This window comes from Miniopterus natalensis, chromosome 13 (genome assembly GCF_054644295.1).
Source record: "Miniopterus natalensis isolate mMinNat1 chromosome 13, mMinNat1.hap1, whole genome shotgun sequence".
Taxonomy (NCBI): domain Eukaryota; kingdom Metazoa; phylum Chordata; class Mammalia; order Chiroptera; family Miniopteridae; genus Miniopterus; species Miniopterus natalensis.
In genome coordinates this window covers 10,319,339-10,331,583 of record NC_142093.1, presented here as the reverse complement: position 1 = coordinate 10,331,583, position 12,245 = coordinate 10,319,339, and the positions used below count along the sequence as shown (strand labels likewise).

General features: G+C 49.8%; 1 protein-coding gene across 1 annotated transcript in view; it reads left to right on the top strand.

Annotated features, from left to right (window-relative positions):
• The window catches only part of DNMT3A (DNA methyltransferase 3 alpha), a 99,326-nt gene that overhangs the window by 55,112 nt on the left and 31,969 nt on the right, over window positions 1–12,245 (top strand). Inside the window, exons 5-6 of the mRNA XM_087823406.1 lie at window positions 3,332–3,375; window positions 3,824–3,970. Of these exons, the coding sequence (XP_087679532.1) occupies window positions 3,332–3,375; window positions 3,824–3,970 (191 nt within the window). The remainder of the gene's footprint in view (window positions 1–3,331; window positions 3,376–3,823; window positions 3,971–12,245) is intronic.

Below are 12,245 nucleotides of genomic sequence, written 5' to 3'. Positions count from 1 at the left end.
AACAGCCAGGAGAAACAAGGAGGAACAGGGGAGATGATGAGTAATCAGGACAGGAGCCACCTGGACAGGCAGGTGGTGGCCTTACGGAGGCTCCTGACCTCCCAGCACTGATGCTGTCATGATGCTGACAGTAACGATGCTAGAGTGGCTTTCTTTTACTGAACGTGTTGCGTGTGTTATAGCCTCACTCCTCCAAGTGGTCCACCCATCACCCAGCATCACCTGAGAAGTTAGGAATGCAGACTCCCAGTCTACACCCTAGACCTACTGAATCAGAATCTGCATTAAAGAGAGCCTCATGATTTCAATGCAAATTAAAGCTTGAGAAGTCCTGCTCTTCATGTATTCTTTAATTTTTGTTATCATTTAAGGAAGACTGTTTTATTCCACCTTTTTAAAAATCCTCACCTGAGGATGTTTGTTTTTTAAATTGATTTTAGAGAGAGAGGAAGGGAGAGAGAGAAACATCAATGTAAGAGAGAAACATCAATCAGTTGCCTTCCATATGCACCCTGACCAGGGATTGAATTGCAACCTCGGGTATGTGCCCTGATCGGGATTAGAACCCCCCACCTTTTGGTGCACCAGATGACGCTCCAACCAGCTGAACCACCCGGCCTGATTATCCCCATTTTTCAGATGGGGAGATTGAGGATTTAGAGAGTTCAGTTACCTACCCAAGATTATACAACTAATAAAGGACCAGATTAGGGTCAGCACAGACCTCCTCTCTCAGAATGAGCGCTCAGTGTTGGGCTGGTGAGTGTCCTCTGGGGCAAGCCTGGCCTCAGCTCTGTCACTGAGATTTAGGTTCATTTTAAAGAGAATTTTGGGTGGCCCCCTGCTGAGCATAGTCCTAGACTAACAGGTAAGTGTTAGAAGCACCCTGGCCTCCAGCTGCCTCTAGGACCTGAGATGCCCTAAGGTCATGCCCAAGCCTGCCAGGGCCACCCTGGAAGGCACGCAGCCACCTGGCCCAGCCTGTGACCCTGGGTCGAGGCCAGGAACAGATGGACTGCTGGGGAGTGTTGAGAGAGCAGCTGACCCTCCTTGACTCCGGACAAGTGCAAGATTCTGAGGCAGCCTAGTTTGTTGTTTTGCTTGCTCAAGTGTGTGCGATATCACTTAACTGGGCATGCGCAGAGTCCATCTGGGAGAAAATTCCAGAAAGGCGGCGATTAGAAACTACATAAGGAAAAGTAATTCTGTTTGGGGAAGTATGGGCCAGGGATTACGAGAGGGGGAACATCGGGGAAGGTGGTGCAGTATACAGTGAGCTGTCCAGGCCTCAGTTTCCCCATCGGCAAAATCTAGGGGCTGGAGGATTACTCCACCGTCCTTTATAGTTCCTTTCTTTCAGCGGCTGATTTTCTTTCACTTGAATGAATAATGATTTCCCATAGATCAGATGGCACGGAGGGTCCCTGGTAGGAAACCCCTGAGGTCCTGAGGGTGCAGTCAGATCTGAGGGCGCCCTTCTGACAGCGCCAAGCCTCGTGGAGCGGAGTGCGCGGGTTGGAGAGGACGCGGGGAGGGGGGCGGGGGAGCGGGGCTCCGGCTGGCAGGATAGGGAGCCCAGCCCCTGACACCGGAGGAAATGTTGGGGAGCGGGCAATGGTGAGGCGAGAGGGGCTAAAGGAAACAAGTTGAAAGAGACAAAAGTCCGGTGAGACGAACTTTAACCCGCCAGTCCTGTGCAAAGCGTCAGCGAGTACATGCGCGCACCCACGCCCCCGCGACGGCGGCGGGCGTACGTGCTTCCTCCCTCTGGCCCCGGGCGCCTCCGCCCCTCCGCAGCCAGCTAGTCCGTGCTGGGGCGACACGCCCACGCGTAGTCCCGGTGGCCACGCCTGCAGGGCGCCCCCGCCCCCGCCCCTGCAGGTGCTGGCAGTGCCCGCCGGCGCAGCCGAGCCGCCCAGGTCTTCTCCGGTGAGCGGGAGGGAAAGAGGCAGCCTCTCGGGGGCTGAGCATTCAGCAGCCTGCAGTGCCCCGGCTGGTTTCCGCTTCTGAGCCGGGAGATGAAATAGGGGCTGTTTTTTCCGTTTTTGGCTCTTTGTGTCCCCCTTCGCCGCTGCCCTCCCCCCAGCTACCATGAACCAGCCTTAATGACCTTCCTGCCTTTGGGTCCACACTCAATACTCTTGGCTTCAGAGAAAGGAGTTCTGGGGCTCAAGAAGGAGGAGGGCGCACTCCCCCTGACCTCCGGTAGGAAGCTCAGAAAGGCACAATGACCCAGCCCCACGGCCAGGGCCCGCCCTCTGCGGGTTGTGCTGGGCCTGGGACCTGGCATCTGGGAGGTGAGGACCCTGAGAGGACCAGGGTGGGAGGGCTGGGATACTTTGAAGGCATGTGGCTGCCCTCCTGCTTGGGGCCGGGCGCAGGAAGGTTGAGGAGAAGGCTCTCCCAAGGACAGCCCTGCTGGGACTTCTGCCCGCAGTGGAACCTTCCCTTCCAGAAGCTGGAGTCAGGCTCCAGTTGAGTTGCAGCGAAGAGGAGCCCGGAACTGCTGCCTCAGGGAAGGGGAACCAAACTTAACTTTTATTGAGCCTTACTGTATGCCAAGCCCTGCTCTAGGCATTTAATGTTCCCAATAGCCTAAAGATTTTAGAAGGGTTAGCTACCTTAATTCAGCGAGGAACAGGCTAGGAGAGGTTACAGAGATATCATTGAGACAGTTGGAATCCAAGTCTTCTAGAATAAAGGCTGGGCTTAGGAACCTGAGAATGGGGAGGGGAATGGGGTACAGAGGAAGATATTAATAATAGAACCATGATGTTGAAGACTGCAAGAGGACCTTAGAAATTATCTCCAGCATCTTTATTTTCCAGATGAGGAAACTGAGTCTCATAGAAATGAATTTGATTCACTGGAGTCTTGCTCCAGTGGCTCTGTACCCCACCACTCTCCCACCCAGGGCCCCACGCATAGAAGCAAATGTTCCATTCCAGGGCTAGGGGAGACTGTGCAGTCTGGCCCCCTCCTCTGGGAAGAGAGCTCTGTTGACTGGGAGGAACTGAGTGGGGCTACTTTTAGATGACTCCTTCTGTGTGCCTAGGACAGAGTCAGTGGGCCAGAAACTACAGCCCTGGCTTTTGTTGTCTGGATTTGGGCCTCCAACCCTGCCCCCAGTCCCTTCTCTGGCCTGGTCATGCTCTGAGTCCTCAAGGTCAGCATGGTGCTGGGCACATGATGGGCCATCAGGTTTGACACATGAACAACTAAGTAGTTGGAGGACTCCTGTCTCCATGACAGGCACCCCAGATGCAAGGTGGGGCCTCTGAGCCACTCCTGTAACTCTGCCGACAGTCCCTTTGTTCTTCCCTCTCCACAGGCAAAGAACAGAAGGAGACCAACATCGAATCTATGAAAATGGAGGCAAGTGTTTTCCTCAACCCCCAGGGGCTCTGTGGATCCTGATTCTAGAAGAAGGCCACTGCTCTGACCAACTTTGGCGAGTGTGTGTGAGGGGAGCCTGAGGTGGCCCCTGTCCCCTTCTTTACACATCCCTCTGTGAGGAGGAGAGGAAGTGGGTGTGGAGGTTGGAAGTCCCCCAGGCAGTCATCTAGTCCCTTTCTGAGACCAAGAACCTCCCCTCCTGGTTTATGTCCGTGTGTCCCCACACCCCAGTCCCTCAATCTCCAGCCCACATGGGGCTTGCCTAGCACTCGCAGGGTTGACATCTCTGGCCAGGAGCTAGAGCCTCTATGTTCTGTTCGAGGTGAGTGCCTCCTCAGTTTCCCCTCCATGAGGAACAAACCCTGCAGTGGGGCTGTCAGTGCCCATCTTAATGCCAGTCTATCTCTCTGTTGTCTCTCTGTCCTAGGGCTCCCGGGGCCGGCTCCGGGGTGGCTTGGGCTGGGAGTCCAGCCTCCGCCAGCGGCCCATGCCGCGGCTCACCTTCCAGGCGGGGGACCCTTACTACATCAGCAAGCGCAAGCGGGACGAGTGGCTGGCACGCTGGAAAAGGGAGGTGAGGTGCCTTCTGTCCTGGGCCCCAACCAGTCCCACAGTATTGGAAAACCAGAAGTTAGCTTCAGCCACTCCCTGAGGCTGTTGTCGGGTCCTGGCTGAGGCACAGTTTCCCCTGCAGTTTAACCTCTTGTACTTTCAGGGAACTGCTTAATCCCTAGGCAGTGACTGGTTCCTTTGTTCTTTCAACAAATGTTTATTGAACACTTACCAAGTATCAGGCAGTGTACTAGGCTCCGTGCATATGTAATTCCTGTCTTCATGGAGTTGACATTCTGATGGGGGAGATGGACAGGAAAAAAATAAGCAGGGGCTGAAATAGAGGTTAACAGAGGCCTGCTCTGGGTGGGGTGATCAGGAGAGGCTTCTTGGAGGAAATGACATTTGAGGCCTAAAGAAATGGAAGAGGTGGTTCTGTGAGGAGCAGGGTGGGAGAGAATGTTCTAGGCAGAGGAAACAGCACAAGCAAGGCCCTGACTTGCTTGCCCAAATGAAAGACCAGTATGCCCAGAGTGAAATGAGCAAGGGAGAAAGTGGGGCCAGATGAGGCTGGGAGCTAGCAGGAGGCCCAGTCATACAGGGCCTCGTAGGTGCCAGCCAAAAAACTGGTTTAATTCTGAGTACACTGGGCTGCCTTTGAAGGTTTCTATGCAGAGGAATGATTTGAAGTGGATTTAAGGGCAGCAGTGGAGACAGAGGACAGATCTAGAAAGGATGCTGGAGATGGAATCAGTAGGATGTGCTGATGGATGGGAAGGGTGCAGGGGAGGGAACAGAAGGACTCAAGGACGACCCCAGGGGTCTAGCCTGAATGCTGGGGATGGTTGTGTTATGTCCTTGGATAGGGAAGACTAGGGAGCAACAGGTTTTGGAATCAAGAGTTCTGGTTGAGATGCTGAGGTGCCTGGAGCCTGGGTGGAGGAAGGTCTGGGCTGTGGATACAAAGGTAGGAAGGGAGTCAAGAGCAGAACCTGGTGTTTTAAGTCCATGGAAACTGCTGTGCGCACCGCAGGGGGGGCGGGGGGGTGCACGGAAACCAAGTTCCGTGAATTTTGTCCATAGAAATCCCTACAGTTATGGTCCTCATAGAGAGGAGGAAGGGCGGGCAGTGGGAACTGAGCAGGGGCCTGGGAGGAAGCCAAGGGAAGATAGTGGGGTCTCAGGGTTTTCCAGCAAGAGTGGCCACCAGCCCTGAATTCATTGCGTCTGAGGAATGAACTGGAGGTGGCTGGTGACTTTTCTAAGAGAAGTTTCCATGGGGGTCATGAGGTGGGTGGGAGCCAGCCCGTGGAGGGCTTCAGCAGTGAGAGGAGGGGAGGCACCATTGCTGAGGCTGCTCTCTTGTACTTTGGATTAGTTGAGAGAAAGCGTGTTGACCAACCAACACCGGGAAGGGAGCGGAAATGTGAAATGCTGTGAATTGCCACCACCTGGGGCATTTCACCTTCACTCTCACTAGTCTTTACCCCAGGCCTGCAAGAGGAAGGCGTTTATCCTGTTATCCTCAGTACCTTTTCGAGGGTTTGCTCTAGAGAAAGTGCAAAACACGGTGGGGGGTTAGCGACTTGATTGTTTCCAGTGTTTTCAGGATCCAGGAAGGCAGAGATTACTTTCCCTGGAAGAGCCCAGAAAGGGGGCTGCCAGTCCAAATCTAGGAGGAGAGAGGGACCGTGACCCTGAGCATTAAGTGTGATCTTTAGGATGGAAATTGGAAACTGGGTCTATTCTCCCCCTCAGGTCAATTGCCCCACTCCTGGCCCCCTGGGACCATGGGAGGGTCTTTGCTTTTTAACCCCTTGTTATGCATGCTGCTTTTTCTGCCTTCCGTTAGCCTTGGGGACAGAAGCTTAGACATAACAGATGCATCTGTAGTCCTCCAACTGTGCTCTCTTGTAGAAGCAGTAAGGAGACTTGCTCTCAGTTGCAATAAAAAAAAGGGGGGATCTTTTCTCAACTTGCTGGAAAAATTAAGATAATATATTTCCTCAATTTTAAGTTTTCTATTTTTTTTCTTTTTCTTTTACTAAAATTAAAAAGATTTGTTTATCGTGAACCTTTTCTAACCCCCACAGAAGTAGAGAGAGCAGTATAATGAACCCCCACGAGCCTACCACCCAGCTTCAGCAGTCATCAAAAGCTTTTCTAGAAAATCTTTTGCTAGAAAAGTTCCTGCAGGGCACAGTTACTGAGCTGACCCCAGAGCCCTCCACATCTGAGTGCTGTGTAAGATACCAGGGGCTAACAAAGCCTAGAGGAGTCTTAGTTGTCCCATGATAGGAGGAGGTTTCAGGGCACCTCAGGAGGAGCATCACCTCGAGGGCCTTAGACGTACTCTGCTGTGGGTCATCCATACATCAGCAAGAGGTGGCTTTTGGCTTTCAGGGGATAAACTGGAATTTAGGGAAGGGCATTGCAGGAAGAAATGTACAGCATGTGCAGAGGTTCCGAGGCACAGGAATGGAAGATTGTGGTGGTGGAACACGGGACAGGGGGCTGAGAGCAGCAGGAAGGTGGCTGGGGCCAAGGCTGGTCGGGCTTGTGTGCTCTGCTGTGGGGCTCCCACCACACTCTAGCCTGCACTTGCCCCTTCCCTGTGGGGTCTTCTTCCCCCCAAACTCCTCCTCTGCTTAATTCCCTTTTCCAATGACCACCCTTGTCAGTTAGTCCACAGTTATTAAGTGAGGGCTACTCTTTACTTTTCTGACCATACCAGATTACCTGTCTCCCCAGACTTTCCTGCCCCCCCCACCAACAAAGCAATTTAAGAAGACGTAGAATATGACGAAATGAATGAAGTTTAAAATAAGTGGCCAAGAAAAAGGGGCTTTTCTTCCTTCCCTGAGGCTGAAGTGGGAATTCCTGCTGGAGCTGGGCAGCTATTGTTTTCTTTCTGCTGCCAGCTCCTATTCTCTGCACCTCTTTACTAAGCCTTTTAAGGATCAGACTGCTTTAATCAAGACCAGGCCCTGATGTAGAACTTACAGTGGCTCCCTATTGTCTCCCCTTTCACATCAGAAATCCTCCGGCTGTTTCTCTAGGCTTCACCCCTCATTGTGATCTCCACAATCATCCCATCCCACTTCACTGCCATTCTCTAATATGGGGCACCAGTCTCCCCGTTATACTTGCCATGCTCCTGCCCTCCTCCTTGCCTTTCTTCCTGCTGTGCTTTTCCCTAGCCATTCTTCAGGGTTGAGTCCAAAAGCTGCTGCCGCCTCCAGGAAGCTCTGCAGGATTTCTCTAGTCTACAGTGACCTCTGCCCTTCTCTACACTCTTGTAGCTTTACTGATAATATTGTTGGATTTAGCACTCAACTTCATAGAGTATTTTTTCAATACTTTTCATGTGTTAATCATGTCTTATCCCATTGTACCCAACCTGGTATATTGGGCAGGGAGAATAGGCTCAACGAGCACCTGTTGGTTGCTAAGCAGTTGGGAGGTTAGTGAATGTGGGATGCCTTCTCAGGCAGCTCGGCCCTGGAATTTCCACCTGAGGGTCCAGACCCTTGGTTTCCAGGGATGCTGGCAGGTATACTGGAGAATAGCATGGGGCCGGGGAACCAATATGGGCAGACTCCCACAGGGAAGGTGGTGCCTCCACTTTCCACCCTGTGCTCTTGCTGTTCCCACTGGGCCTTCGCTGTGCTTGAGCCCAGGAGAGCCTTCCCTGGCCTGGGAGAACTGTCCCAGGCTCCAGCAATTGGGGGGGGGGGGGCGGGCAGAGGTGAGGCAATTCCTCCTCCCAGAGGAAGGCAAGTCCTGGGATCCTTTTTCTAGTAATTATCAGAACCAAAGGACCCAAGGGTGTGCTTTGGGTTTAGGAAGGGCTTCTCCCATATATTACTTCATTGGTCCTCAACATTGTGAGGAAGAGCAGAGCAGAGGCCTAACCTAGCCGAGCAGCGGACTGGCCATCCAGCCAGAGGGGAGGGGCTGGGGACTCCATTTGTTGATTTAAGATTTTAGGACTCAGCTATAGCCCTGCGAGGTTATCGCTCCCTCAGTGATCTCTTCACCCCAACCCGATTCTAAATTACTTCAAGGCAAGGATACCATGCCCTGCAGATCTAGGATCTGGTCTCTTCCCTGGCTCCCAGCCTGAAGGGAGGAACTCATGCATTCTTACACTTATTAGATGCTTAATACATATTAAATAGTGATGATAACAAATAATCTGTGATCCAAATATCACACTCTCCTCCCCTCCCCCAACATTCAGACCCAACTTCCCTTTCCTCCTGCCCAGCAGGTAGCCCTTCACATTCCAGAAGGGAAGGGTGCCTTTGGAGGTGCTGACTCAGTCTCTTTCCAGGTGTGGGATCTTAGGCATCACTTAACCTTGCCAAACTGAGACCTCTCCACTGTGGCTAGACCTGGCTGTACTCTGCTCTCCCAGGCATGTCTCATCTCCATGAGAGTAGCACTCACCAGTTTATTTTCTGCCTCTACCCACCCCTGGCTTGTTCTGTGCAGGCACTCTGAACACCTCTGCCCCTGGGGCTGGCATTCAGAGGGACTAGGTAAAGATTTGCTGAACAAATAAATAATTCGGATCTCAGAGTTGTGTGGGTTAATCAGGTAACAGACAACATTTAAAACTCCTAGCATAGGACTAGCATATAATAGCAGCTTGATAATTTTTAAAAATAATTTTAAGTTATATCAGTTTTACACAGATACATTCTTATTGTAAAAACCCCTCCCCTCCCATTTTAATTCCTCCTTCACAGGTACCTGATGCTATCAGTTTGGCGTATATATAACATGATTTTTTCTATCCGTCTATGTGTGTGTGTAAATATATAATTTTGCTTCACAGTTGTTGTTTTTTCTTTTCCTTTTTTATTTAAGTGGAATCACACCGTAGTTTCAAACCACAGCTTGTTTTTTCACTTACAATAAGTCTGGGCAATCTAGCCACGTAATTACTGTTATACTCCACCATATGGATTGGCATGATTTTATTTAACCATCCTCTTCTTGGGGATTTGTGTTGTTTACAATATTTTTCTGCATAGGCATTGCAATAGTAAACATCCTTGGTCATGCTTCTTTGTGCATCTGTGTTTCTCTAGAAAGAAAAATGCTGGGTCCAAGGGAACATGTATTTTGCATTTTACAAAATCTGCCAAATTGCCCTCCAAAAAGGGCAGCACCAGTTTATGTTCCTATAAACAGGGTATGAGAAGACTCCCACCTTTGCCAACATCAATATTTTGCTAATCTAATGGGTAGGAAATGGTATTTTGTTATGATTTTAATTGGCATTTCCCAGATAATAAGTGAGGTTGGACATCTTTTCATATGTTTATTGGCCATTTGCGCTGCTGCTTCTGTGAGCTGAGCAAATGTTGCTTCCTCTTGCTTTATAACCCTGCAGTCTCAACAGACTGCTTCCTGTCTGCCCTGGGAAGAACAGCCTGTGAATGTCCAGAGGGTCATCTCCTGCTGCGCTATATTCCATTTAATAAGCCATCACTACTCGCCTACTGAGTAGGGGGCATAGTGCTGGGGGCTTTGGGAATAGATGAATTAAGTGTGATATCCTGGGCTTTAGTATAGGAGACATGAAAATTGGCAACACAAAGTAGACTATTAAGGACTAAAACCAAATTATTAGCAAAATATGTAAAGTAGTAGCTTTAGGGTATTCTGATTGGCGGACATTCCTCACTTTTTCACCATACATAAACTAATGAAAACCTGAACTTATATAGCATCAGCTTTCAAAGAGATGATGCCATTTGGAGCAGACATGACAGTGTACTTTACTGAACATGTTTTAAAGGTGCGCCTGTGACAGGCTGTAATCAGTAGTGGCTTCCAGGGCTGCGGGCCTTTCCGATAGGCTGTGAAATTGTCATCATAGAGGGGCCCCATTGTCTCTTAAGTGGATGGGCTGTTTGCACACCGGAGTGATCACTTCATCTAAGAGAAAAGCTCTTAGAACAACCCCCACTTTTTGGTGGTGAGAAAACAAGAGGCGGGAGGGTGGTAGTAACTCACCCGGGATCCGGCAGCTGGCCACAGCAAAGCCTGAACTAGGCCAAAGGGGAAGGACTTTACTGAGCACCTACGGCATGCCAGGCACTGTGCCAAGAGCACTACTTTCACCGTAATCCTAAATTAAGATAAAGTTAATTTGTATTTCGGGACCCACGAAATGGAGGCCTCCCCAGTGGCCCAGCCCACGGCCCACATCACAATCTAAACCCCTTAGCCTGCACTTACGGGAAACACCTGACAAGGAAACCTAACATACACCAATCAACCCTCCAACTCAGCTTCAGCTAGCTTACCTTACTCTAGAAAATAAGACCTGCTGGCCTTGTAAGGAAGTCCCTGACTTCCCAGCCAATCCTGCCCTGTTTCCGCATTGCCTCTTCTGATACTTCCTAAGTTCCCTAAACTCCCTCTTGCCCAAGATCCCTCAGGAAGAAAGTTGCATGAGGTACTGTTGTCCCCCCACCCATGGATTAGTTCTCTCTTGGATAAAGGCCATTAGGCATATTATTAAATTGCATAATTCTTGTCATTTGACAGATACTGGATTTTGAGCTACTACAAAAACTATTTTTATCCGTTTAGTATTAGGAAACTAAGGTTCCCCTAGGCAAGTAGGTAAGAGCCCCACAGATATCCTTGTGCAGAGGTCGCATGGACAGAACTGGACTCCAGATCTCATGCTTTAGTTTTGCACCCAGATCACGCAACTAGAGCCTTGTCTTCTTGATTTGCTGTCTTGGCTTCTTCTGAAACAAGTATAAGGTTAAAAGAAAGGGGTGGAGCTGGCCCCTCCCTCCCACCAGCTGCCTGCCTCTCCCTGCAGCTGCCTTCTCTTTAGCCGCAGGTGTTCTGGCCGCTCCTTCTGTGCCAGGTTTGAGTCCTTAAAAACCCTTGGGACAGTCCCCCTGCTCCACTCTTCGGTCCTGAGCCCTTGCCCTTGAATTGCTGTTTTCTCATGATTGTATGTTTGCTGTTGTGAGTCTGGAGTAAAAGAGTATTGGAATGAGATTCAGGAGGCCTGGGTTCTGGTCTCGGTTTCTGCTCCTGATCAGTTCCAGGGGGGTCTTTCTCCTCTCTACACTTCAGTTTTCTTATTAGCAATTTGACAGAAATAGACTATAAGACCCCAGAGATTCTAGAATTTCATAAACTGGGGGGAAGAGGACTGGAACCGTGATCTGTAGCTCCCCTTGCTTCCTTACTGCCTTGTCATAAATTCTGAATTATTTGAGTGCATTCTCAGACCTCACATAAATGCATCTTCCAGAGGCACATACATAAAGTATCCTTATAAGGATTCTTTAAAAAAAAAAAAACTTCCATAAAATACACATTTGGTGCTCAAGTCTAGCGCTCCTTTCCTCTTCACTACTGTCCCCATTTCCTCCTGTCATTTTTTGCCTGGATCAGAAAGGTGGAACACGATGCTCATGTTTAGACACTAGGTCTAGGCATGAGGGAGAGGCTCGAATTCATCACTAAAAAAGTGATACAGAGAACACCCACCCTCTGACACACACAGCTTTCCATGGCATTTTCTTAGCTCAGGAATTCACAGCTTGCCTCTAGCTTTGGCCACCAAAGTTCTGCCTAGATCTGCTCCTTACTGTTAGTTTTCTTTTCATTAATCACACTTTTTGTCCATTATCTCAAAGAGTTCTTGAACTTTAACTCAGACAATACTGTGTGCTCAGGCTTTAAGATAACACCAGAAGTGTCTGGGTATCTACTGTGTCCCAACATTTTCTAGACACTAAGGATACAAATTTAAAGGGAAGTCAGAATCCCACCCTGGGATGCCATCCTCCCCTGGGAGAGGTAGACAGGTAAGTGAATAAATTATGCTGCTGAAACCCAGTAAGGGCTATTATAGAAATACAAGGAATGGGGCCATGGGAGCTGCTGACTAGCCCTGCCCAGGACCTTGGAGAAGTTTGCCAAAGAAGGGACATCATGCAGGCTCTTCACTGAAACAGGAGTTTGCCTGAGAGAGACTATAGGGAAGGACACTGAGGGGGCTCCTAAGGTAGGTGGTCAAAGAAATCGGCTAGGAGTTTGGAGTCTAGAGCGCCTCAAGATTTCTTGCATATTTAGTTCAACTTTTAGAAGCATTCTCATAGCACTTTTTAGGAGGCAGACAATGGAAAAGAATGGTAATGTTTTCTCTTCTTTGCTTTCAAAACCAGACCATTTGTCAAGGAGTTCCCTGAGGTATTCAAGCATCGAGTGGTAGGCTGTACTCTGTGACTCTATAAGGAGCCAATACA